Genomic DNA, 27512 nt, shown 5'->3' with positions numbered 1-27512 from the left:
GCAGCATGTTAACAGAGAGCCCAGAGAGATTGGTTTCAACTCAACAATAACCTCCTTTAGTGACATATCTCTGTCAACACACTTTCGAATCTCCCTTGCCCTTTAGACTAACTTGCAACGTCTCTTCTCCTCCCACTTAAAGAAGCTCTCCCTGGATCCCATTTTTAGACTGAGCTGCCATTGTTATCAAAGTTCTTATAAAAAATGTCTGTGGTGTCTCTGGCTGTCGCCATCTTCGCAGTCCTGCCTCCTAAGGCTAATCCAAAAATAGGCAAAGAGATGGAGCGTGGGTGGAGCAGAGGCGGGCTGAATAAAGCCTGATTGTTTAAGAAAGGCATGGTGAAGCTAGTTATAGAGACCAAAGCTGTTTTTTTTTGTACCAGGCTGTAAACATGTTTATTTCATGTTTAACATGGGGACTTATGGAGACTCATTTATGATACAAATAAAGGAGCTTTGGATACAGCTGTCTCTTAGGTCATTATCAGGTTATGGAAATTGTTGTAATTATCTCTAGAAAAAAAAATCAGGCACCATCACAGTGTTTGGCAAAAGGTCACAGAGAAGCTTTTAATAAAACTCATCACTTAATCAAACATACGTTCATGCATTCATGTCACCAATCAAATTCTTAAACTGACTAAAAGTCTTTGAAAAAAGTGATTTGAACTAAATCCAGATTCTAGTATTAACATGTCTGTTCTTACACTGAAATAGACTCAGAATGCATCTTCCATTCATGTTTTGTGCTCAGTAGATTGACAGGCTGTGTGCTGTGTGTTTCATTGTATACAAATGCAACAATTGGTGTTTGTAACTTACACAAACTAGTTTCTAGTTGCAAACTAGTTCCTTTAGTGCTTTAGTGGCTCAGCGGATTAGAACAAAGCTTTTCATTTTGTTTTTCCATTGAAGGCAATGGTCAGACTTGTAGAATAAGGACTGGAATATGTAGATATTAAGTGGCAATAAGTGCGTGAAATAAGTCTGTGAAATTTGTAATGGCATTCTTTTTTTTTTGGCTTGTTATGTTATCTAGAAACAAATTCCAGATTATTCACCGTTTGCTGTACTTATACAGTAGATCGTCCATGTGTGTTGACATCTCTTATTCATGGGCAACTGTGGCAGTCCATCGCAGGTGCTCCTAGGATCTGAAGTCCTTTTTACTATAGGGCTTGTTTCCCAAGAGGTTATCCACCTCAGATACAATGGAAAGTGATAACTTTGGGAGAACCTGGGGAAGAAGAAGAGAGGTAGGAAACAGCCTATTATTGGAGACAGGCCTTTAGTTCACAGTGTCACAAAAACTCTGGTGTGCCTGTTTGGTTTTGGTCATTTTTGATGTTGAAGCTGTCATTTGAACTCTATTTAATACTTCTAGTTGCTTGGGCTACAGCGATCCATTTGCTCGTTGGGTGCATAGTTCATGAATGTTCAGGAACTTGCTCAAATAATGGAAAATGCATGTGTCCAGATCCTCATCAAATGTGAATGAAATGTGTCACCTTGTATCAAGATTGGTTGTTGATATGCAAGATCCACTTGAAGTCTCAACTTAGAATGCTTATTTATTTATTTATTTATGGAGGTCACTGTGAATCTTATTTAATCTTATTTATTCTGTGTTCTACTTTTAAATGGTAAATGGACTGTACTTATATAGCGCCTTTCTAGTCTTCTGACCACTCAAAGCACTTTTACACTACATATCTCATTCACCCATTCACACACATTCATACACTGATGGTATTGGCTGACATGCAAGGTGCCAACTGCTCAGCAGTTTGAGGAGCTAACCATTCATACGCATTCACACAACGATGGTGCAGCCTTTAGGAGCAATTTGGGGCTCAGTTTCAATATACTTGGACTTCTGGGACTAAGGCACAGTCCTTGGTACAGTGTCACTCTTAAAGCACCTGACAATCAAGCTTGGAGTGGGAGTGAAAGCTGTGGGTCCATATGTCTTTGGTCTGTCAAATGAACCAGAACTATAAAGGCAACAGTAGATCATCAACAACCTTAAACAGTCTAAACCTGAGACTTGATAACCACAGGCAACATTACATGGTACCAAAAAGAAAAAAAGTTCTGCGTGCTGCTTGTATGTTCTCTGACCTGTATTGCTCTGATATTCTCCATTAGCTGGTCACTCCTGGAAGCTCCCAGCAGGACCGAATTGACGCCTTCGTTCCTCAGGCACCATGCTGTGGGAATTCAAAAGGTGAATGCAATCCTTTAGCAGCATAGATGTGTGGAGGAAAACAGTGAAGGTGAGGGAATAACAACGGGCTGTATGCATGCTTGATACATTTGTGCAAGTGTAATCATGTTTTTTGATTCCCTAAATATTTCTACATGCTAGTGTCATGCTTGTTTCATGATTGGCTGATCAGGATTCCCCACTCAATTCTTTTAACTAGTATCCAAAGTCCTCCAGTAAAATTACATTTATATTCAACCCTTTTCGTACCCAGATCTGCTCATGCCATACATGCGGTGAAGTCAAGCAGAGTCAAGTGTATTTGATGGAGTTCGCAACTCAGAGTGCTGAGATGCCACCAAAAAGTATCATAGATATCAAATTGAGTACCACTTTAAGGATTCTAGTACTGGTAATGGTATTGTAATTTATGTAAACAGTATCCAGTCCTTGAGCATAAAATGAACCACAGATAGATTTTCTGTAGTAAGTAAGTGTCAAACAATTTCAATAAAGCTACCGTGACAGAGACATCGACAGAGTAGGATATGATGGACGTAAAGACAAACAACAAATTACAGTTTGGTTTTACCAATAGCCAGTTGGGGCAGAGTGCAGCCTAGTCGCTCAGCCACTGCCTGCAACTCTTTTAGCTTCACCTGCTGACGGTGCCCTTCCTCACTCAGGATCTTGTCCTTCATCCACTGATAACCCTGTTGAGATAAATGACATGGACTTTAGAAGTGTACCCAACCCTGTATGCCATTAATGACTTGACCAGGAAGAGCAGTTATGTTTGTTTCTTAGACTAAGCAGCCTTTATCACAAGGACAGCATTTCCTGTAGACTACATTGAACATTTCTTGCACCAAATAGTTACTATTTTTAGAGACTATTGCTTCATTGGGGTGGTATCACTGAAATAATCAACTTTGAAATAATCTGTTTCAGACTGTGATTTAGGTTATGAGCCCCACGATCACGTCAAAACCTGAACAAATAAATAACTGGGGCCAAAAGTTTTATTTATCTATAATGTTAAAATGTGTGCTTGCCTGTCTATATGTTTATTTCTATTATATTCTGTTTTTGTGTCTTTATAAAAGAAGCAGGTAAAACAAGAGAAGTGAGAGAACATTAATCGGTTACATTTCAAACAGGGAACACAAGCAACTGGACCAAAATACAGACAACTTGGAGATAGTGCTGGTGCAATACAAATAATTTAATTACTATTATTATTGATAGTAATTAAAGACATACGAAGAAAGACGCAGAAAGTCCATGAAACAAAAGGAAACACTAAGAAAGAGCTGAAACACTTGATAAAACAACAAACATTAATAAGGGGAGGACAGTGATACACAGATGAAAACTCAGGGCAGGCAATTAAAATTGATGAGAAACCACACAAAGACAGGAAGTCAGACAACAGGAGAGAGAAGTATAACAATAAAACAGGAAATATTCAACTATAACCTAATTAGATGAATACGTGACAGGATGAATGGTCGAGAGGGATGTGACTGTAGAGTTACAGGAGAAGTAGGAAAAGTCTTACCTTCAGCGAGGCTCGTGAATGAGGGGGAATCCCACTGTCGTACTTCCCTGAGATAATCCCACAGGCCAGTGGAGACCATGTCATAGCTCCAATGCCTGCATGCCCAAAACAGGCCTTTTAATGGACCCCAAAACACACAGCCCAATTCTAATACTCAATGATTTGTTTGTTTGCAGTTTTAAAATACAAATCTTAATAAGTGTGGGTTAGCGTCAGGAATCAAAATAATACAGCTAACATATAACTTAATAGCACCTATATATCTTCCCAACAAAGAATTGCCATTGTCATGTCAGAGTTCTGCATTATCATAATTATTGGGACATTTTCTTACAGTCTATGTAACTGAGCCAAAAGAGGCCTCGGCTAAAATGTTATTTAAAAATTTGACAACACCACCTTAGGACTTCCCCGCCAGGCATCTACCATAAGATATCCTACTCAAAAATATGTCATAATGGGTTTCCAACAAAGTCCACAAGAAATTCAATATCAGACGTGTCGTTATGAAAAATAAATCATTTTAATATTTAATTATTAATTATTTCCAACAAGATGTCCCTCAATACAAGTGGGACTAAAAGTACCAGTCGTAAAACAACTTTCAATAATAAAACAAAGGGTTTTAAAGGGTCAAACAGGAAAGATATCTGCATACGGGTGGCCAAACAACGTTTCAAGCTTTTAATATTTTCAAAATAAAACCCACCCCAATGTCAAAACATAGGATTTTTTTTTTTAAAAAGAGATAAGATAAATTTAAACTCAGGCAAAGCAGCAGTGGCAGTGTATGCTTTCTTTTCTGTTTACTAGCGCTTAATTTAAAATGTGGTAAAACTAGACCACATGAACCATCACGCTGGTAAGTAGAGTACAGTAAAGTAGCACCAGAACTGTAAGGAGAAAGGTCAGAGGTAACAGGTCTATTTATATTGTCCTGTGCAGATAGGGGGCCCAAACACTTCTGCTGGTTACACTAACCTATCTTGTGGAAGAGATCTGGGAGTTGCACTTCAACCTTCTCCCTCTGGAACATGTGGTACTCCGCCTGTTCACAGATAGGTGGGATCTGGTTGAACTGTCGTGCCACAGAATATGCCTCCTATAGCAAACACAAGGATCAATTATTAGATGGTTGTGTTCACATGTCCAAAGTTTTAGATCCAATAAAAAAATGGAAGCGTGGAAAATCCTCCAAAACCCAATGTGAGAACAGTCTGAACAGGTTAAAAAAATGCTGAAGCTTCCAGGGAAAGTGGACAGAGAGGTTGATATTGTGACTATAGACACCCAGTCTAGTGGAGGGTTGACTCTTGGTTACAAGGAAACTAATCGATCAACTGATGCATTTACAGGCTACTTTGAGACTTGTATGTGAACTCACCATGATCTCCATGGAGCTCCATCGTGATGTCCCCCAATACATGGCCATCCCCTGGTTGATCACGTGGGTCATTGCCCTCACCGTCTCTACCAAAACAGCCAAAATTAGTTAAGTTACTAAGTCATCAGCAGTGTAGATAAGACAGAAAAGTCAAAAGAAAAAAGAAGGTAAAGTAAAAACACAAAAACATACTGTCTAATATGTTCCTCGTGTAAGATACATGTTCATATACAGCTGATAATATATGTGTTTTGAATGGTTTTAAATATTCTCCACACATCCAACAACTCCCCAGCAATATCCAAATGCTTCTTGGATTTTCCCTGAATGAACCAATCAGAGGTTAGAATGACAATACCAGGTACGGGCTCGTGGCATAGGTGAGAGAGACTCGATTAAGGCATCCCACTCACCTGTTGTCTGTTGGATCAGTGAGCTGGCTAACTGATCAATAAATGATCAGTCAGATTGCTCAATTTTGCCATGAATGATAAGACTGCAATTAATATAAAACATGGCTAGAAAGTGGATGATCAAACTTTGCGTTGCCTTCCACTTAATTGATCTGTAATCCCTTCAGTGAGTTCTGGATTGGCCCTGGGGATTTTCCCAGTTGGATGTGCCCGGAAAATCTCCAAAGGAAGTTGCCCAGATGGTATTTTGATCAGATGCCTGGAACCAAACCACCTCAGCTGGCTGTTTTCAACATGAAGGAACAGCGACTCTCTTCCGAGCTGCCTCTTGATGTCTGGGCTTTCCATCCTATCTCTATGGCTGGGCTCAGCCACCCTATAGGGGAAACTCATACTCAGAGAGAGAGTTTTCAGTAAAGGGAGATGTGACTGCATCTTCAACCAATACTGTGCCTGACTAGGCATAACCCTGAAAGAGACAGACACAGATACAGACAGACAGAGAGAGAGAGAGAGCCCCGGCAGTCTAATCCTATGGCAGCATAACTAAGGGAGGACCTGAGCCAGCCCTAACTATAGGCTCTATCAAAAAGGAAAGTCTTCAGTCTACTCTTAAAGGTGTTGACCGTGTCTGCCTCCCAAACCCAGAATGGTAGTTTGTTCTACAGAAGAGGAGCTTGATAGCTGAAAGCTCTGGCTCCCAATCTACTTTTGGAAACTATAGGAACCACAAGGAACCCAGCATCCTGAGAGCGCAGTGTTCTAGAGGGGTAGTTAGGTACTATGAGCTCTTTTAAATATTATGGTGATGGACCATGAAGAGCTTTGTTCATGTTATCATCCAAAATAGATAATACTAATCCTTAGTATTATTTCCCCACCAGAAACAAGACTGATCTGTTGAAGAATAAGCACGCCTACCTTCTATCGGTGTGTTAGGATCTGGACGATTCGCGAAGACCACATCTATGTACTCCAGCTGAAGTCTTTCTAGTGATGCCCTCAGACCTGTTTCACAATTATAAATTATAATCACATACATGCTGATGTCATGTAGCTATTTTCATGCAGATATGAACAACTTTAGAGCTGTGCTGTCTTTACAAACAAATGCTAGTCTAATTATCATTGGGTAAAAATCCTTACCTTCAATTATATGTTTTCTAGACAATCCTCTTTCCATTTCTGCTCTGAAAAACCAACAGAGTTCATTTCAGAACTCCAGGTGTGTAGAATTCTGATATCTATTTTATATAATATTATTATATGTGGCTGTCAGAGGCAGAGCGGGTCGTCCACTAATCAGAAGATCAGCGGTTCGATCCCCGGCTCCTCCAGTTTGCATGTTGAAGTGTCCTTGGGCAAGATACTGAACCCCAAATTGCTCCTGAAGGCTGTGCCATTGGTGTGTAAATGTGTATGAATGGTTAGCTCCTCAAACTGATGAGCAGTTGGCACCTTACGTGGTAGTCAATGCCATCAGTGTATGTATGTGTGTGAATGGGGTGAATGAGATATGTAGTGTAAAGCGCTTTGAGTGGTCGGAAGACTAGAAAGGCGCTATATAAGTACAGTCCATTTACCATATGCATTCTACTATGTTCTGTAAATAGAGCCCCCTGAATCTGACACATTGCACTCACAAATGACAGTCAGTCCACAGAATCAGGGTCCATCTGACTTATGGGGATCTTATGGGGTACATTAAAAGTCAGGGACCAAACATTTCCTGTGGGTAAAAATACCCCAGGTGGCATTGTCGCAACATTCTCCTTGCTCATGCCACATACTGTATTTTTGTAATTGGAAATTTACTGTACTACACTACATGCAGCTATTTCAATAGACATTTCAAGTTCATCACTATATAAATATATTTTGTAACTGCACATGTACTTTTTGAGTGAAACAAATGACAAGTTTGTGAGATGCAGGGTACAGTACTGTAAAAACACAAGGTACAAGGAGAATGTATACATACTTTCCACCCCAGAAGATTTTGGTGGTGATGACTAAACTGGAGCGCCTGCATGAGAGAAGATAATAACAATACATTTCAGTGACAAAAATATTGTGATATATTGATGTATAAACACATTTTTTATGCATTTAGTATCTTTAAGTATCTTAAGTTTGATCATTCATTCAACTTTCCTGTTTCTGACAACTTCACTTCCCGCCTGTGTGTGTGTTTCCTTCCACTTTTCTTATTAGCCTGAGCCTCGTTAGTTCCCCTACACTAGTTCATGTGTGTCTTTATCTTTATATGTCTGCCATTCCAGCCTTTTGACTAGTTTCTTCCTGTTTTTTAGATTTCCTGCTGTTATGGAGTTTTCTATCCTTAGGTTACACAAGGTCATGTGTGGGCCTTGAGGTCCTCAGCAGTATTAGTTGTTTGGCTTTGGTTGGAAACAGTAGGTGCCAGTCTATCTCAACACTGTGGTGACCAGGGTCGGAGAGACCTTTTGCTGCCTTCCTAGACATAATAGATAGCTTGCTGTTGACGTTCCAGTTCGTGTAAACAGACAACAGTGTCTCCAGACTAGAATATGCTGACAATAATTTCACAAGGTCAACACTTTTAAGAGTAGACTTAATACTTTGCATTTTGATAGAATAGATAAGGTCACAATGCATTAAAACTGATTAAATGAAAAAGAAGTCAACCCTCCTGTTGTGTTCCAGGAAAAATGACAACTTTCTTCTGTCATGAATATAGTTATTGTTTGTCATTTTTTACTGTGGCATTCACAGTCTGTGTGACACTATATTACCCATACTCCACCACACCACATTGTGAATATAAACAATGTCTTTATATGTTGAATCCATGTTTTTAAATTAAAATTTGTGGAAATTAGTTCTCATGACTGATTATGTTCAGAAATATGAATGGACACAACAGGAGGGTTTTAACTAAACCTTCTCATACGATACCAGAAAGTGTGCACTAAAGACAATCTGTACCTCCATCCTTTCTTCTTTATGATACTTCCCAACACAACTTCAGCCCTGGGGTGGGAGGGGGCGGTGGGGGGTTGATAGAAAGAGACAATATTGTTAAAGAGTCAACAGAGATACATTCATGTGTAAACCGAAGTGTATTGAGTCACATCTTGATTTGATCCAGATATGAGACACATTGAATTACAAGTTTAAAGGTGGAAATACTTACTTCCCAGCATTATACACTTCTGCTGTGTCGAACAGGTTGATTCCATTGTCATATGCCAACGTCATCAGCTCCTCTGCTACCTTCAACAGCAAAATATAAGATGATAAGTATGAACAAAGATTGTACTTGCTATACTTTGTCTCACTCAGACCTCCAAGACGTCCTTTCTGCTGACAGGTTCTTCACAAGGCAATCAAGATATATATCAGTATGTTACATCACTATAAAACCTCTTAGGAGGGACTTCTAAACCACTGTGGCAATGTGGCAGTAGGAATGGCAGTGTCGGAGTAGATTGGTAGATGCACCACTTCAGATCTTACCGTTATCGTCTGTACCATTTGGTAAGGTTGTTAAAGGTCATTAGGATGAATCCTAATGACTTTGGTTAGCCTAGAGTTTTCTTCAGAGAACCATAAAAACGAAGATGCAGTGGCATTTGTTACAGGTATTCAAGGTCTTTAGACATCTTCCAGATCTCTGATTTTCTTCCCAAATCACTGATTTGTTTAACAGTCACTCTGCTAATTGATAGTGATAGGAACACATGAATTACAGATTATTTGAACTGAGGCTGCTGCACCTGTTGCATCATTCACAAAAATTCATAACATTTCTTTCATTGTGATTTTCTTGCTGAGCTAATGTATGCATGCAGGGCATTGCGCTGTTTCAGCCAATTAAACTACAGCATCACAATGACAGTTACATTGTTGAAAGACTTATAGACTATAGAATACCTAAAAACTCACCTTGACAGATTGTAAACCACAATTTGACAGCATAACATGACATTATGTTATAGAAACACTATGACAGTATAACATTGCAAAGTTACAACACTGACAGCACACATTTCTCGTTGTTAAACTGGAGTCTGCATTACATGACACTGTTGAGGTGTTCTTGCTTACCTCATCCGTTATCTGGCCTCCAAAGGTAACCCACGTGCCTGCGCAAACATAAAATGATTACACTATGTGGATGCGTGTGTGTGTGTTGCAGCAGAAGATATCTGATCCTTTTGGTTTACTTTGATCATAGGAAATAATTATAATATTTCTAAAAATAAATAAATTACAAGAACAAGAAATTGCATCGCAACAAACGTATTTTTCTTATTTAGATTTGTTTGAGCAGAATGATATTTCAGTATATGACTGAAGGCAGAATTGTTACTTTAACAGGTACTTGAGCATGCAACACTATATTTGAGTGAGTAACTGGGCCTTGGAATATCAAAGCTGACCCAAAGATGTCCCACCCTCTTTAACCATTTACTAGCAGAAATGAAAGTGTGTTTTGGTATTTTAGGATGTACTGCTTGGCGAAACCTGCCTGGAAATTGTACATACATATACATATTATTTTCCTTTAACTATAACATACATATGAGACTATAACATCATCTGATCTAATATATAGAGAGTCATCAAAAACTAGAAATACACATACATTCCAACTCTGCTGTTCTGCCCTCATTTATCCAACAGGAAAAAAATCATTTAACAGTCTTTAACATAAAGTTCAATGTCTGCTAAAAGATTAAAATGATGGTGACTGTGCAGACAGCTGAGTCTGAGGCCTGTGATCATCTGCTAACAAGATGGTCTGAGCAGGAGAAAAGACAGCTGAACATAATGCTAACAAGATGGTCTGAGCAGGAGAAAAGACAGCTGAACATAATCCACTGCACACACTGAGGTTCCACATCATACAATTCAATTTCATTGATATATTTTGTTTTGAGGCGGCACGGTGCTGCAGTGATAAGCACCGTCGCCTTACATCAAGAAGGTTGCTGGTTTGAACCTCGGCTGGGCCTTTCTGTGTTTCCGTGTCTGTGTGAGTTCTCTCCGGGTTGATGTGAATGTGATTGTGAATAGTTGTTTGTCTCTCTGAGCTCTGTGATAAACTGGCATGGAATTAATAAACAGCTGAAGAAATAGAGAAAGATGAAAGATGAAAACGAATGCATGCATGATAACACAACTCAAAATGTTGACCAGCAGCCTGAAGAGCACTTCAGTTTGATTGGTGCTTGCTCAGTTGGCCTTACTGTCATTATAGATGGGCTTGCATGTGTATGCCACACTCACCTAATCCAAGACAGGACACCCTCAGCCCAGATTTGCCCAGATTTCTGTTGAAAAAAAAAACAGTGCATTGAAAGCAGCTCATAATAAACGGTATATCATATAATCAATATATTCTATTTTGTATATCAATGATCTGCAGACAGAGGGCTGCACAGTCAGTGTATCACTGTGTCACTGTGTCAGGATGAACTAAATATATTTGTCCACACTGTGTACAACAGGCCCTTTTCACAGCAGACATTTAGATGTTTTGTGTTACTAACATCAGCACTGCTCTATTCATTCACTCTTCAGTCAGAAGACAGCCCACGGCAACAACACAATGCAGGGGGCTGCGTCTTGTTTAAAGCACCAGTCAGACAATTCACTTTTATCCAAGAAGTCCGTTTGGACTATTGGATCTAAAGGTCTTATCTGACACAAAAACACTAGAGTTTACAATACATGTAAGAAATGTAACATTAATAACTTCATAAAGAGCATTGTTATTGCATGCTATGTGCCCCCCTAACGCCCTAGAGGGTCCTTGCTTTGCAAAGTGGCATGCTTCAGCAAATTGAGGCAATTTGACTTTTTGTATTAAAGGTGCATTATTTTATTGTTCTTTACATATTTAATTGAAAAACTGCATGTGTATGTCAGGCAAAGGGTTTAGGAAAATATTATTCTATTATTTTTATTCAAAAACTCTTTTGAGTAAAAAAAAATAAATGAATGTATGAATGTGTGAATGAGCTATACCTGTCCATTTAGATACCAAACACATGGTGTTCCATATACATTAAATATTGTTTATAAGCCCAAATATTAAAGAAGTGAAAACAGGCTAAAAACGGCTAAGTCACTAGTAATAGTAATAATAATAGTAATATAAGTGTATAAAATAAGAATCATTATGATGTGTTAACTTACAATGAGCCTCTACAGACCTGCTCTTCTATGGAGTCCGCCATGTTGAACCGCCATATAGCCAGGGGCGCCGCCAGGAATTTTGGGCCCCATGACATAAAAATCAAATGGGAACATCAGTGTTTACCTATTTTTCGGGTCCTATTTTTTGGGGCCCCTGTCAGTCGTTAGCCTTTGGAACTGTCCTAACTTTTCCTCCCTATACGGCCCTCCTGCATATAGCCCAGAGTGCTTGTGCTTGTCAGCATTTAATCAAAATTGTCTATCACCACCAAAAGTGTAATTAATATCAATTGATGTTGAATGTTGCCTTCATCTGTCCTTTAGGTTTCACTGGCAAAAAGATGCACTGTTCTTATGTGTCTTTTTTGTTTGTTTAATTTAGCTGTTTGTGAGTTAAACAATAATTATTTTTCTCTATAAGGGATTCATTTCCACAGCATAATTTTTATTACTTAGAATTCATTGATTGGTTGTAGGTTTATATTAGCCACTTTCACATCTTAGCTCAGCTTAGCTATATGGTCACATCTTACCTGTAGATCATGCCAGTGGAATAAGACATTGTGTCCCTGAGTGACACATGGTTCATCCTAAGGAAATCCTCCAGGTTTTTGAGCTGAGCAGCTGCACGAACCTCTCTCAGGCGCTGGAACTCTGCTAACTGCCTGCTGCGCTGCTGCCTTTCCTCCTGCTCCAGTGCTTGCTCCGACAAGAAACAGCTCAGGCCACTGTGCACACTCTCACTCATGGATGACAGGGACATTATCTTGCCTCCAGACCAGCCGTTTCCACTGCTGATGCTACTGCTTCGACATATCCCACTGCCATCTCGACTCCCAGGTGGCACCCCTCCACTGCCCCCAGGCCTGGGCATCTGGAAGTTGATGAGAAAAAAGAAAATCACAGAAGTGTGATTGAAGCCATGATTTTAAATGCTTCCTCAGCTGATGGGTGGCTTGTTAATCATCGGGACAATCCTGTTCCAATCCATGTGCATCATGGTTTGTAACATAATCACAGCTGTGTTTCGTACTCTGTACTTCAATAATGCAGACAACAGAAACAAACACTGAATCATTTATGGCTGAGTGAAGTATGTGGAGGACTGATGTTTGCTGTTTGGATTTGTGGATGAAAGGATGAACATGCACACATGCACACAACAATGCTGTTTTAAACAGTGCAAGATCTATACTCACATACTAGGTGCCTGGGTAGACATCTGTGGAATTGTGGCATGCATGAAGATATTTCACTATGTGGAAACACAGCACTGTTGGCTGAAGGAAAAAATAAAAGACAAAATGATCTTTTGAACATTGATTGTGTTAGATTGGAAACACAACGGACAAACGCTTGACAAACACACAAATAAAGAACCAGTTAAAAATGATTTCAAACATGAAAAACATACTGTAGTTGTCTCTGGCGTTTTGTAGCAATAACTTTCTATAAATGCTTTTTATTGTAAATGATGCATGAATGCTTCTTAGATACTTCTGCCTTGGAACATTTTATGATTCAGGACCTGTACCAGTATTATTACTGTAAGCCTTTTTATTCACCCCGTGAGTTTGCTTTATTTATTCTGGTCGGTGTTTACATCCCGCCTCAAGTCAACGTGCAGGACACACAGCGCATGCTCTGTGTGTCTCAAGCGGATGCAGAAAAACTAGTTCACACATTTGTTACTTCTAGGCTGGACTATTGTAACTCTTTGTTATCAGGCTGCTCCAATAAGTCTCTTAGGACTTTACAGTTAATTCAGAATGCTGCTGCACGTGTTCTGACAGGAACCAAGATCAGAGATCACATCTCTCCTATTTTGGCTTCCTTGCACTGGCTACCTAGAATAGAATTTAAAATTCTTCTCCTTACATACAAAGCTCTTCATGGTCAGGCACCATCATATCTAAAAGAGCTCGTAGTACATAACTACCCCTCTAGAACACTGCGCTCTCAGGATGCTGGGTTCCTTGTGGTTCCTATAGTCTCCAAAAGTAGATTGGGAGCCAGAGCTTTCAGCTATCAGGCTCCTCTTCTGTGGAACAAACTACCTTTCTGGGTTCGGGAGGCAGACACGGTCATCACCTTTAAGAGTAGACTTAAGACTTTCCTTTTTGATAGAGCTTATAGTTAGGGCTGGCTCAGGTCATCCTTTAGTTATGCTGCTGCTATAGCCCCCATTTTTACCGTTTTGGATTAGTGGGGAGAGTTTTTTTTACGCTATGTCACCTTGTTTTCAAAGTTTACATGATGCATCTGTTGTTAATGTTCTCTATCTGTTTTCCTGTATGTAATGTAACAGACTATTGCATCGCCACAGATCACCTGAAAAGGTTAGGAATATCTCCCTCAGAGTTTGACTAAATAGGGGCCCCCAGATAGCATCTCGCATAGGGCCCCGAAAAAGCTAGAAACGGCCGTGGATAGTGAAAAGACTCAATTTTAACTGCCGCCTGCTGCTGGATGAGGAAAAAGTGTTCTTTACCACAATAATAATCAAAAATTAGCAATAGTGTTTAATTATCATTCATGTATATTTTACATTATTAAAACAGTTGTATACATTTAAATTGACATGACATCCAACCTGTCTTAACACATGCAAATAAATCAAGACAAACTACACTTTCCACTGCTAAGCTGATAGAGCGCTTAGACCAGAAAATCCCTAACCACTCAATAATTTAAGACCCTCTTTCCACATCCTGATGATGAGGGTGGAACATGTAGGTGCTTTCACTGAGACTGAACAAGAACAACCGTGTCTCAAAAAGTAGCAGAACAAAAGAAAAACACTTAGAGAAGCAGATGTCAAACTATCATGGGCCACCACCATCTTCCTCTTTCCACAGAGCCATAGTGGCCCAGACATGGGCAGCATATCAATGCAGCATCAATTCTTTCATCTCATGATCAGTCAATCTTAAACATGATTAGCTACTCACCCGAGTGGTTGGCGTCCGGCCAATGTATGGGTTCTGGACTACACTGCTCATGATAGAGCTTGGTAATGGCTGTATGATGAAGTATGTGTTATGATAAGCTCGATGCGAAGCAGAGCGGCTGCTGGATTGCTATAAAAGTAGTTGGTGGAGGACTTAATATGGCTTTCCACTCCCTCCTACTTGGTCACACGGCACACAAAGAGCCCTATCAGCAACACTGTCTGTACTGCAGAGCCAGAAAAATAATCTCACGAGTAAATTATTGATGTTGGCACTAAAACTAGCTTCTGCACTAAAAGCTTGTGATCGTAAGAGCAGAAAGGAAGCTAAAAGCCTGTGTTTTCTCTTGTTCCAACAGAGATGTATCTCTGTTGGAACAAGTATTTATTAAAACGATGACCACATCTGGGGTAGGGTTCCATAGATGTAGATTTGGTTGTGCATCCTTACCAGTGTCAAGGTGTGACTGATTTGTCCCAGTCAATATTTGTTTTGTATATTATCAGACGTTCTTTATTTTTCCTTTTCAGACTTGAATGTTCTCTCTGGCTCTGGTCTTCTCTCTCTCTCTCTAAAACCTTTCACTCCATCTTTGCAGGTTCCCACTCAAACCCTTTTCTCCTTTTTCTTGCAGATCCTTTAAAACCTTCGCAACATCCAGATGTTGGCTGTGTCCTGTTCTGGTGTCACCACAGGGGGCGGTTTGACCACCACCACCACATCCTGGGATGTCTAGTACCGTGGTGTTAACTGTAATCTATCTTTTGTTTTTACTTAGAGTTTTACAGATGACAGATGATGCTCTGATTCTTTAAAGGAAGAAAGGAGGAAGGTAAAAAAAGAGGCTGAGAAGGAGTAAAAGAAGAAAAACTGTCAGTGGAGTGCAAGGTGTATTTGTTTATCTCTCAGTCAAGTCATGTTAAAAGATAACAGACTGGCATAGAACAGTGAAATCGTACTTTCCCAGGATTCTGTCTGTGTGTTTCATCTTTGTTTAAATTGAAAATGCTAAATATGGTAAATGGTAAATAGACTGTACTTATACAGTATCTCATTCACCCATTCATGCAGATGATATAATATGATTATTATGCAGGCTACAGACTTGCCTGTGTGTCGTCTATTTTCAGGTGTTTTTTGTTTTTTTCTGAATTGCAGTGTGTTGAGTTCTCAGGCCAAATGTCACATTCAGTAATGATTTGGCGCCACCTAAAGTATGAGGGTTGACAGTGAGAGAGAAAGAGAGCGAGAGAGATAGAGAGAGAGAGAGAGAGAGAGAGAGAGAGAAGAATATCTACAAAACAGCACATGGACTTGTACTGAGCTCTTCTGAAATTTGTGATCATGAGACTAGTGTAAAACATTAATGTACAACTGCGTATTAACCTTTTTCATCTGTTCGAGGCAAATATTAACTTTGTACGTCATTTTCTGGTGAGCTGCAGTATCAGTGTGCATGGATTAATGATGTGAGTGTGTCACGGGGAGGCTTCGTAAAACAACAGCGAGGCATCCAGGGAGTGATGGTTGAACCTAACGAGGAGTGATTCAACATGGAAATTGCATCCAATCTCCCTTTCAGTGTTTCAGTTAGTTCTAGCTTCAGTTTAGAGTGGATTGAGGCAACAAGGCAATATAATGGACAATTTCGATGGACAATGATCCGAGGAACAGATTTGCAACAATAAAATGATTCTTAATTTAATTTTCTTGTGCTACACCAGCTGCATTCTGGGATTGAGAGATGCTGACTTTTGAAGCAATAGTGCTAAAACATGTCGTTTTAGAGAACTTCAGCTTACAATGATCAACGTTATGATGCAGTAACAGCATGAACATTGGTCACAGTGGTTTATGTTCATATCTTAATGAGGACAACAAAATGTAAATAATGACTAGAAATTCAAATATACTCCATGAGAGTAGCAGACATATGTTGCATTGCCAACTGAAGACAGATGATTTGTTGTATTTTTATGTCGTTGAGGAGGCGATTGTAACATTTTATGCAGTTTAAACAGACTTTGTAACTTTTTGAACCCTTATTTTCTCTTCCAATTCTCATTAAACGTCAGATATGAAATGATTTTTTTTAAAATATTGGTTCATTGTGTATGTCTATTTTGAGGAAGAAAAAAAACAGAACACTGTGAATACATTTCGTGGTCTTGAACAATGCTCGACCTGAGTTTGTTTTCTTTTTGTCTTTGGTTTGTTGTTTTTCCTCCATCATGTTGTGTCACGTGTTATTTGTCCCTTTCTGTTCTCAGGGAGATCACGCACACACACACACACACACACACACACACACACACACACACACACACACACACACACACACACACAGCATGGTTATAATGAATCAAGACACACAAAGGATCTGCTATTAACTTTTGTAATTAGAAAACAGTTGACATCTTTGAATCATTTCATAAAAAGATCATTGATTTCAAGTCCACTGCTTCCTTTAAAACAAACAAACAAATAAACAAACAAAAAAAAAACATAGAGTACCAAAACCAAAATAAAAACTTATAAAAATCAGTTCACAGAGTGCTCTGTCAAAGCTCGGGGACTGATTGAAAAGCACAACTAACAGGGCTGCATTTAAACATTCACATGGAGATCAGACCGTTCACCATGAGCTGAAAGCACAACAACACAGGCAACATAGAGTCAGCTGTTAACTCGTGTTTCACAGAAAACACAGACTAGAGAAGACGACCCATGGCAGCATTCCTTTTTATCTTCACACAGTAAATGCAAAACAAAATAAACAAATATAAGTGCTGAAATATTAGAAATAAATTATTTGCATAACTAAGGTCAATGATACATAAAATACAAGAGTTGTTAGGCAAAGCTGCTTTGGCACATTTGTGGACTTACAGTACTGTGATAATTAGGTCCAAATAACAGTGCTGATTTATAATACTGCATGTCAGGCCAATTGTGCACCGCCCGGCAGCTTCAACTTACAAGTTACTTCTTAGAATATCCATCCTGAAGGCACCGTGACAGCAGCATTTAAAAAAACTGAACCACAGCTGTGTTCAGCTGATGCTGACGGAGAGTCCAATATGGAGGAAGGTAAGCTATGTTGCACCATCCACGCAATTTGTCTCAGTATAAACTGTTTATTATATTTATGAATGTATTGTTCTGTTAGTGACATACATGCCAAATAATGCAAGATCACTTCTAAAAAGGCGTTTTTCAACTTTTAAGCTCTACTCTCATTTGATCCAATCTGTTCTGATTTTATTAGACGGGCCTGAATGACACGCTGCTCCTCCACTCACCCACAAAATCATCTTTTTTTTTTTTTTTTGTCAAGCCCTGATGTTCATCAGCCAAAAACAGAAGTAGTCAAAAGCTGATGGTGGAACACAGCTGACGAGCTACAATGACTTCCTCCAGTTTGGACTTTTTTTGTTGCTGAACGTGACTCAAAGAATTGATTTTTGTTGCACGATTGTTCACTTTTAAATGCTGCTGTACGGAGGCCTTCATTGTGTCAACACACTTTCTAAACCTTTCAGTGTTTCTTTGCTTTAAAGTGCAGCTATGCAGTTTCTATGGAATGAAGCGTCAAAGCTCTTTCTTCTAAACACTGGCAGCAAAATCTACAAATGCATCCGTTTCATGTGGCTCACAAAGCCTTTGCGGTTTTCTCTGTATTACTACTTTTAAATACAAGTCAATGAGTGTCATAAATCTCCTGTACATGTGTCTGAGTAGCTATCAAAAATACACATGTGCTTTATAATTGAAAATATATTTGTGCTGCTGTAGAGTGTGACCGATAATCTATATCAACACGATGTTAATATAAGTGCCTGTAGATACTCTTGGCTTAAAATATGACGCATGATATGAAAGTGAGTTGGCTTCTTTACTACAGGCCTGAAGACCTTGTACAGCATACAGCAGCATTAACAGTAACAACAGTGACCAGGTTCCTGTAACAACACAGAACAGAAGAGGACGGACAGAAATGCCTGTTTTCCACATCATAAATGCTTCATTCACATGGTATGTCATACACACCACACAGGTCTGAGCTCTTTCGTTGTCTTTTGAAAGAAAATGGCATAACATATGAAACAGAAATGTCATCGGACGTACATTCTAAAAAGTCATTTGAACTGATTTTAATATTCAGATATCTGTAAAAATGCTTCTCAGTACATAAAAAGTTGGTGTGGCACTCTGATACACACACATGCAGTCACAGCAGGATTATCTCCCAAGAGAGCAGCATGTCAGAAGTCATCATGTACTATAGTAAGGTGTGTGTGTGTGTGTGTGTGTGTGTTTGGACATGTGCATGAAGGCATCTTGGGGTTGTTTGAATTTGCTGTTTGTGTGTTTGCATGCACGCATGTGTATGTTGGTGGGTGGTGTCATTATGGCTGAGAGAAGGCTGTTGGTAAAGAGAGGCATCCATCCATCCCATCACCACCCAAACACACATTCACACACTCAGCATTAAGCAGCACCTACACACACACATACATACACACAGTCAGGGGACTCAGCAAAACGGTGGTGGGGAGGTCTCTCACATCATAACCTGGCGTGCGGGTTGACAATGACCCCGTCTTCAGGCAGGTCTTTAACAGGCAGGTCACTCATGTCTCCTACACCGTGGTCGGTGCTCTCACAGCTGCTTTGAGGCGACTCAGGAGGAGGCTGGTAGAGGATGCTCGCTAGTAGGAAAAAGATTGTTCCCAAAACCTGAAAATAGAGGAGGACACATGATGGTAGTGAGGAGGGAAATGCTGATTTGCTTCCTTTAGATTAGAAGATTGAGGCCCTGTTTACACGTACACGGGTATTTTTAAAAACGGAGACATTTCCCTTCGTTTGTACCTATCTTTTACACGCAAACAGTGAATTCGCCTCTGAAAACGAATCTTTCTAAAAACTCCGGCTAGAGTGGAGATTCTGGAAAACTCCGGTTTTGCGTTTGCGTGTAAATTGAGATAAACGGAGTTTTAGGCAGCTGATGCGCTAAAAGTGCGACCAATGTTTACTTGTTGCTATGACGATGATCATGGAAGCATTCCGAGTAGCAGTCGCATTTCTTTTGGTGCAAACACTTTTCATGTGTTTGCATTTGCATACACAGCTGATGCATCATGTCGATGACCAGAGACGAATGAGGGCTCGGAGGTCAGCAATTTTGCTACTTCTCCCACCTATTCAAAGACCCAGTCGCCGTCACCGCCAACGTCGCCGGTTTTGGGTCCGACCCGGGCGGACTGCTGTCTAGTGGGATAATTTTGAAAATGAAGTGGTTGTCCCGGAGGAGTGGCATGAAAATTTTAGGATGTCGCGGTCATCACTGTTGGTACTCTCCGACTTGCTGCGTCCTTACATCGAGGGCGAGATGACCGTCATGCGGTCTCCTGTCGGTGTCATAAAAAAAGTTGCCTGCACATTGTATTACCTGTAGTTTTGATGGCGTTTTTATGCCGGTTGATGTAAATGAAAACTTTTTTGAAAACAATGCTATGTGCACGATGTTATTTTGGAAAACGGAGGGAGGGAAATATTCGTTTCTCAACATACCCGGCTATGTGTAAACGTAGCCTGATATCACTCTCATGTTTTTTTCTGCCTCTCTCTTCAGGGTTAATAAATATATCCATCACCCTCAGTGCAGTTAAAGTTAACACGTTCACGAGACAGTTCAAATGGACCCGGTATGGGGTCAACATGACACTACATTTCTCTAAGTTAAGGGGAGTTTTCTTAGTTATCTCACCTCACAGGCAGTATGTATCAAAAACAACAACTTGGATGTAAATGTTGCTATGTATAAGCATTACCTTATAGATGATGCCAGCTACGAGTGTGTACTGGCTCATGGCTGAGTTCTGGTAGAGGTAACAGGAGCCCTGCTCACCACACTGATCCTGCCACAGTAAGCAGGAGATGTCAATCACAGAACCAAATGCTATGGGTCCTGGAATACCACCTGTGGGCAAACAGCAACACAAATTTGTAAAAGATGAAGAGAGAATGACTGTTGGTAGTGATTTAGAGCTTCAAACTAAAACGTCAGCTTACTTTCAGAATACAATGGACCTACCGAATGTGCGCACAACAATCCACTGGATGCCGAGTCCAAAGGATCTCTGGCTGTCTGGCACACACCTACACAGCACAGAGTTGGTCAGACATGCAGTCATACTGGATCTCAAACTTCATTACGATGTAACCTGACACTTTCTTCAGCACCTCTTTGCAGTGCTGCTGTTGTCTGTTTGTTGACAGTGCTATGATAAGACTCCCTGCTTCTCGCTGTCACATCCCTTTCTTTTGGGATCATTACTGAGCTGTTCGTACAACAGCGGCAACAACCTCACAGCAGATGTGGATCCCTTTTATTGCGTGCAATGTTTTCATTCACTCGTGGCTCCAGTGAGAGGATTTTAGTGCCACTTACTGTTTCTTCTTCAAAGAAAAAGAAAACATAGGAAATGATTAATAATAAATTCCTATGTGGCCAGCAGAGTGGATTACTCTGCAAGTCTTCACTCGTACTAAGAATATTAAACCTGCAATCATTCATTTTCTGGCCTCTTGGGGGAGAAGTGTTTACTATTGTGTGGTCTTGTTACGGCCGCCGCCGTCTCGTCCCCGGTTTATATTTGTGTGTAGTGTCTGTCCCACTATGAAAATACAGGTGTGTGGTTGCCGGTTTCTGGTTGGCCCCAAATGGAGGAGGCGGGGTCACCATCGGCACACATCCTTGAGTTGTGCAGGGCCGGGATTGTATGTTTTCTATGTTGTGTTGTTGAGCTTGCCAATTGACTGTTGAGGTTTGCTTTGTTTCCTTCCGGGACTGGGCCAGGTTTAGTTTAGTTTAGCACTAATTGCATTGAGTATATTTCTGTTAGATCCACTAGTTCAGGGGTTCTGTTTATTGATGTGTTTTTTTTTTTGTTATCGACAGGTTAGATAGTGAGGTTTTTGTTTCTCGTTTTGGTTTTCAACTTAGACGATATATAGAGTTCTCTTTTTGTCATATTTGTTTGTTCTTTTAAACAGCACTCGCTCGCCCTTTGTCTCCTTTTGCCTCACCACTGACCTCCTTTGGTTTAACAAATACCTTTGCTTATTAACCACAACACCTTGGTTTTATGTTACTTCCTCATACCCCTATGTCTGGTCGTAACAGGATTCCACCAACTCCTGAAGGAAATATCTGACTGTTCAGCAGATAAATACTCCATTATGTCCGACAGCTTGTTGCTAACTGTGTCTGTGTTCTGTCTGCTGTGGCTACAGAGTTAGAACAGTGAAGCTGCAGACAGGTTGATTGGAACCACAGAGTCTGTGAGTGACCCCTCTCACACACAGTTAGTGATGTGATCTGTTATTAATATAAAAATCTTGATCATAGCATCGAGTGAATGAGTTTTAAACACAGTAGTCATGTAGTCAAATATGTCATTATTGAATGGGTTAAATTATTCATAAAATGATCATTCAAATGTCACATGACAGTCAAGATATCGCTGTGAGAATGTTTTTCTTTAGAAAGTATGAAGTCATAGGAAATATCTATGAAGTACACTGGACAGCCCATCCCAGAATTAAATTACACACACGCTGATTGAGCAAGACTGCGCGCAACACATAGCTGAAGCTGAGCTTTGTGAGATGGGCACATGTAGGAGATAATGAGGTTAATACTTCATTATTATTTGTCAAACAGTGTCCTCGTTTAGCAACACAAACGCTCCATTATCATCATAGTGTGTGCAGCGAGATAGAAATGCACCACTGCTCTCTGATGTCATTTTTCCGATTAAAGTCCAGCTTCTCTAATTAGAAATTCTTAAATAATAATAACCCTTTCTTTGGAATGAAAAAATGATAGAGTAAGATTAATAAACAAGATGTCTCCTACTTCACTGAAAAATGTCAATGTGTGCTGGAGCTTTCCAGTCTCCACATTACACAATGGTTGGAACACGATGATGAACACAATCATGGTCAATACATGTTTTGAAATTGATGTTTACATCCACCAGAATGGAATGCTTTTTTTCCTCAAGGTTTTCTCACCTGAGTGTAGCGGTGAGTGCAGGGATGCTACAGAGGAAGGTGAAGGAGATGAGGATGAAGAGGAAGGAGAGGAATGCTGGCATGTGGTGGCAGGAGCTGCTGCACTTCCCTGCCAGAGCGAAGCCCTCCTCGCCCCAGGACACATTACCCACCACACAGCTACATCCAGAGTACACCTTAAAATACGCAGACACACATGCTGAAAATATTAACCTCATTTCAACTTTTAGTTAAACACATTTTTAAATATTGTCACTATCAGTGTTCTACACATGCTAAAGAAAATAAAATCATCATTAGTGCACCTTGATTCAGCACAGTTTTTCTGTATCTTATCTGAATTTGCTTTGCTAAAAATCTGCAGGTTTCATCATGTGCAGACAAAAGTATCACGTGACTTTTGGAGCCGGCTGCACCTGTGGACCTGGATCTGCAGAGTAAACACTAAAGTTTTATGTTCTTTACCTTTATAAGATGACTTTTCCTCCACTGTATGCAAAGAAGGTCAATTAGAATAGGGTCAATAAGTCTGTCTTTGAGCATATATACATTATATAGGTGCAGTCAATTTTTTTTTGTACAACTGCTGTAAGATGTCCGGGTCATGCACACTAACACTCTAACAAGTCAGGAGAGAAAAGCAATTTTAAAATGTTGAAACTGGACTGACTCTGAGACGCAGAGGCCGCAATGTAACACTGAAGATAAAGATAGAAACCTCCTCTGAACAGAGGTGTGTTTGGATCAACTGATCCAACTGAGAAATCAACTGTTGTTTCTGAGCTAGACCAAAGATCAGCAGTAGGGTGCCTAAAGATCAGAAAGAAACACTGTTAACAGCTTCAGTGACATAGCTGCTGAAATGTCAACTGCTGTGTTCTCATCTATCAGTGTTTTCAGTTATGTAGCCACACAATCTGATGAAAATGAGAAATGTTGTGATGTACTTAACTAACATTATTCACATTATAAATGAATTAACTTGTTGTGTCTGACCAACAGTGTAACACAGCAAAAACATTTGAGCTATAAAACAGATTAAAGTAGCAAATTGTCAACAACATTCTGTGAAATAAGAAACTGAAGAGAGACTTTAACGTTTGCTCTCCCAGCATGCCTCTCAGCTATAGACATAGGGTTTCTTGTGTATATTTGTCATGTGGGAGGAACAGTTACTTTTTATTTTGCATTGAAATACCTCAGGGTTGGTTCAAGGGTTGGCACTGCAGATGAAATGTATCATTTTCATGCGACTCATATTATCAATGACTATAACTGCACTTTGTTCATGAGTTCATTTCATTGTTCACTAATGCATCATCAAACTTGTACAAAAAAAATGCAAGTTGTAGTTTTTAATGTACTTTTATGCTACTCACAATAGAAATGTAAGGTGCATGCACAGTCCTCTGAAGCTCACTGAACGGCATATATGCTCAAAGATAGACTTATTGACCCTGATCTAATTTCTTATAAAGGTAAAGAACATAAAACTTTAGTGTTTAATCTGCAGATACAGGTCCACAGGTGCTGTATTTATTCACAACCTTTTGATTTGAATTTCTTGTAAGAACCTAAACTGCCTCAGTAAGTCTAACACGGCTCCGGTCAGAGTGAAATGACACATCATGTGTACTGTACTGCACCTGTCTGCCTGTGGAGCGTTCTGTGTGGTTGATGGAGCTGCAGCCGGCATGGCAGGGGGAGTAATACATCACACCATCTGCTCCACACACAGGGTTATACAGCTCTCTGACACAACTACAGCCTGCATTACACTCCACTGTCAGGTTCTCCTCCAGATAGGAGCTGCAGACATGAGGGGAAGGAAGAGAGGGAGGGAGAAACAGAAGGAGACACAAATGGATAAATGACTGTAAGTTAGAATGAATGCAGGGTTATCTGAATCTTTGCGCAGATGTCAGCTAAAGGAACAATACTGGATTCATCTTTTACAATGTTTAAGCTTTCCTTCTCTGAAACTATGGCCTTCGAAAACTGTGATGGGGTGTCGCATGGCTCGGTTGGTGGAGCGGCCGCTCCATTTGCAGGGGCTCGGCTTGTTTTTCCACAATGAAAATGTAGATTCAAACTAAATAAAAAGTAGCAAAAAATGATGGAATATATATAAAAAAAATGAATTCAATGAATTATTTAATTGCTGTAATTAATGTAAAAGTTTTGTCTACTGTCTAAAGTCAGAATCACACACTGTCTGCCCTTAATTAGTCAAATGAATCCTCCTCAGCAACCCTTGCTAATTATGTTCTTGCAAAGAAAAAATAAAAGCTCTATGTGCTAAACTCGTCTACAATCCCACTGAGCTGGGACAAACCATTAAAACAGCAGGCCAGCACACTGACTGTTATAAAGGGCTGTAAGTGTAACATTAATGCTACTGTCAGCCAGTCAGTTTCCCATTAATTGATTAATGAGAATATCTGTAAGCTTTTTTATCTTATAAGTTAAATTAGGGGAGCAGAAAATTAGACTTTTATTGGATTTCACTGATAGAATAAAATGACTGAAAACTAGATTTAAACTAACAACAGTCAAAACATGAAATTAAAAACTAAAATCACACTCTGACATAAACACTGCCCACCTGTTTCTAAGGTGCAGCTTTCTGGGCGTGTCATATAGGTGTTTGTATTGGTCCAGTTGATGTTGCTCCATCAAACCAGACTGGTACGGTGCTGTGACACCAGCCATGGGCACATTGGGGCAGTGAATGAGAAAGATGAAGATAGCGACCAGACTGATCAGTGCACACATCATGCAGAAACGGATGATTCCTCGACAGCGCAGGTTCAATCTTTTCACGATGTAGCCGCCCAGGAAGGTGCCACCACCTCCTGCTGGGACCACCATGTATCCTGGGAGGGGGAGAAAAATAGCATAACACATGTGCACTTTCACTGCAAGGCACTAAGGGCAACAGTGTGTACGTTTTGAAGTGAATTTTAGTGAATTTCTCAGTTGTGGGATAAATAAAGTGTAATCTTATCTAATCTCATAAAATACCAGACTTTAAGTCATGTTGATGTGACTTGTAATCAGGTGAATGGTGTCTCTGTCATCTGTTCTCACACTATGTGAGGTCAGGAGAAGTGCGTAATAGTAATTTTGGTGAAACTAAATCGACTTTTATGGAAAAAATGGTTTTCCCAGAGTACCCGGAGAGTCATGTTCAGAGTCAAAAAGAAGAAAAAGTCTGTCTTGGCAGTTGAGTGTCAGAAGCAATTGATGAAAAAAGGTTAACAAGCTGAGATGGTCCTCTTTATTAGTCACTCACCAAACCATGTGGCAGCCTCCGACGCACTGAGACTAAACTGTGACTCCAGGAACTTTGGACCGAAGGTAGACATGCCGGCGATGAGGGTGGCCTCAGTAGCTCCAGCTAAGCACAGAAACAGGAAGGTGGGATTCTTAAGGAGGAGCAGCACAGATCTGGAGAAAGAAAGAGAACAGACAGTGAGGCGGCTTAAAAAGCTTCCTTTTTAATTAATCCGGCCACTCTAATCTCAACTGCCTGAGGAAGCCGCTAATACAGATAAACTATATGAGGGCCAAAGATATATCACCATGTTACATAATACACCATGATTATCCCCTTACTTGGTTTCTTTAATACCCAGTGCTACAGCGATGGTGTCACACTGTGGATGCTGAGCTCATAGTAAACAGGGCTGTTACACACAGTCATAACATGCCTGTCTTAATAAAAGCCTGTCTATGAATGTGAGTCGGTTTGTTGCTGGCAAGTTATCAGAAAAGATAACAATTGTTGGCTGCTTGCATTATCCGTCAATAATAGACTGGTTTCTTTCCAGCATGTGCACAGCCAGCAGGCGCTTAGAAAACACACCACCACATGTCATCATAGATTCTACATGGACAGTTTAAAACTGAAGAACTTACTAGACAACCTGGTTACTACTAAAGGGTTACTCACCACTGACTATTTAGTGAATTTGTATTCTGCACTCCAGCAATAATAATGTGGGACCCTTCACAAAATTAGAGAAATTAACCGTTACATGTCACAACAGTAACATTAGTTAGTGTGCTGCTGATATATAATTTACAGAGTTAAGCGTTCCTATTATAAATATTGCTTCTTTTTTTTTTTTAAAGATTATTTTTCGAACCGGGGCCAGCTGCAGGCGAGGACTATAGCCTCCACACACGGGGCGGCGCTTAACCAACTATACACCGACCGCCCCCAAATATGCTTGTTTAAACCCATTCGTTGATATATAGGTTCGTGTTCAGATGGAGTAAATTCTTTGAAGGAGGAGGGTTGTAGTGGTAGTGCCAGCGTGTGTGGACTGTGTGCAAGGGCAAATTGTTAACATGGCTCAAAGAATAGGTATGAGGAACTCTTCAGGCCTGGCTCTGCTACCTCGGCATGTCTTTGACTGATTTGCCAAACTGAGGGTCGGAGGCTGTCGTGTGGCTTCCGTCCTTCAGCTGGTGAGCCTAGAAAACCCGCATGGCCACGACTCCTTAGAGCCGGCAGACAGAGGCAGAGGAGAGCAAATGAGTGAGTCTGCATCGGTTACAAATAAAAAGGATAGGTTACTGCTCTCCACTTTCTTCCTGTTGTAAGAGCAAGTGTGTGTGTATGTGCACAGTGGACAGGAGAGGTACCTGGGAGCTGTTGTGGATAACCTAGGATGGGGAATGCTATCAGTAGAGCTGCTGCTCCTCCTGCAAGGAAGCC

General features: G+C 40.2%; 2 protein-coding genes across 5 annotated transcripts in view; both read right to left on the bottom strand.

Moving 5' to 3' along the window:
- Positions 1-497: 497 nt before the first annotated feature.
- LOC104934582 (voltage-gated potassium channel subunit beta-2) lies at positions 498-13074 on the bottom strand. Its single transcript, XM_019257021.2, has 15 exons — positions 12950-13074; positions 12284-12624; positions 10839-10882; positions 9654-9691; positions 8740-8819; positions 8532-8576; positions 7546-7590; positions 6711-6754; positions 6486-6572; positions 5152-5237; positions 4749-4869; positions 3768-3862; positions 2799-2919; positions 2122-2210; positions 498-1237 (listed from the first exon to the last, which is right to left on the bottom strand). Exons 2-15 carry the CDS (start codon positions 12622-12624, stop codon positions 1148-1150), a joined length of 1326 nt encoding a protein of 441 aa, XP_019112566.1. The 5' UTR covers positions 12950-13074; the 3' UTR covers positions 498-1147.
- Positions 13075-17241: 4167 nt separating this feature from the next.
- The window catches only part of slco4a1 (solute carrier organic anion transporter family, member 4A1), a 27111-nt gene continuing 16840 nt past the window's right edge, over positions 17242-27512 (bottom strand). For all 4 annotated transcript variants that reach the window (XM_019257016.2, XM_019257020.2, XM_019257017.2 and 1 more), the window contains 7 exons: positions 26082-26236; positions 25392-25662; positions 24433-24595; positions 22787-22962; positions 20802-20866; positions 20539-20687; positions 17242-19441 (listed from right to left, as the gene is read on the bottom strand). In XM_019257016.2, coding sequence (XP_019112561.2) covers positions 19271-19441; positions 20539-20687; positions 20802-20866; positions 22787-22962; positions 24433-24595; positions 25392-25662; positions 26082-26236 — 1150 coding nt within the window. In that variant the 3' untranslated portion in view covers positions 17242-19270. The remainder of the gene's footprint in view (positions 19442-20538; positions 20688-20801; positions 20867-22786; positions 22963-24432; positions 24596-25391; positions 25663-26081; positions 26237-27512) is intronic.

Source organism: Larimichthys crocea, chromosome XV (assembly GCF_000972845.2).
Source record: "Larimichthys crocea isolate SSNF chromosome XV, L_crocea_2.0, whole genome shotgun sequence".
In the NCBI taxonomy this organism is placed as follows: Eukaryota; Metazoa; Chordata; class Actinopteri; family Sciaenidae; genus Larimichthys; species Larimichthys crocea.
The sequence above is the reverse complement of the archived record's forward strand: the minus strand, read 5'-3'. Positions and strand labels throughout refer to the sequence as shown.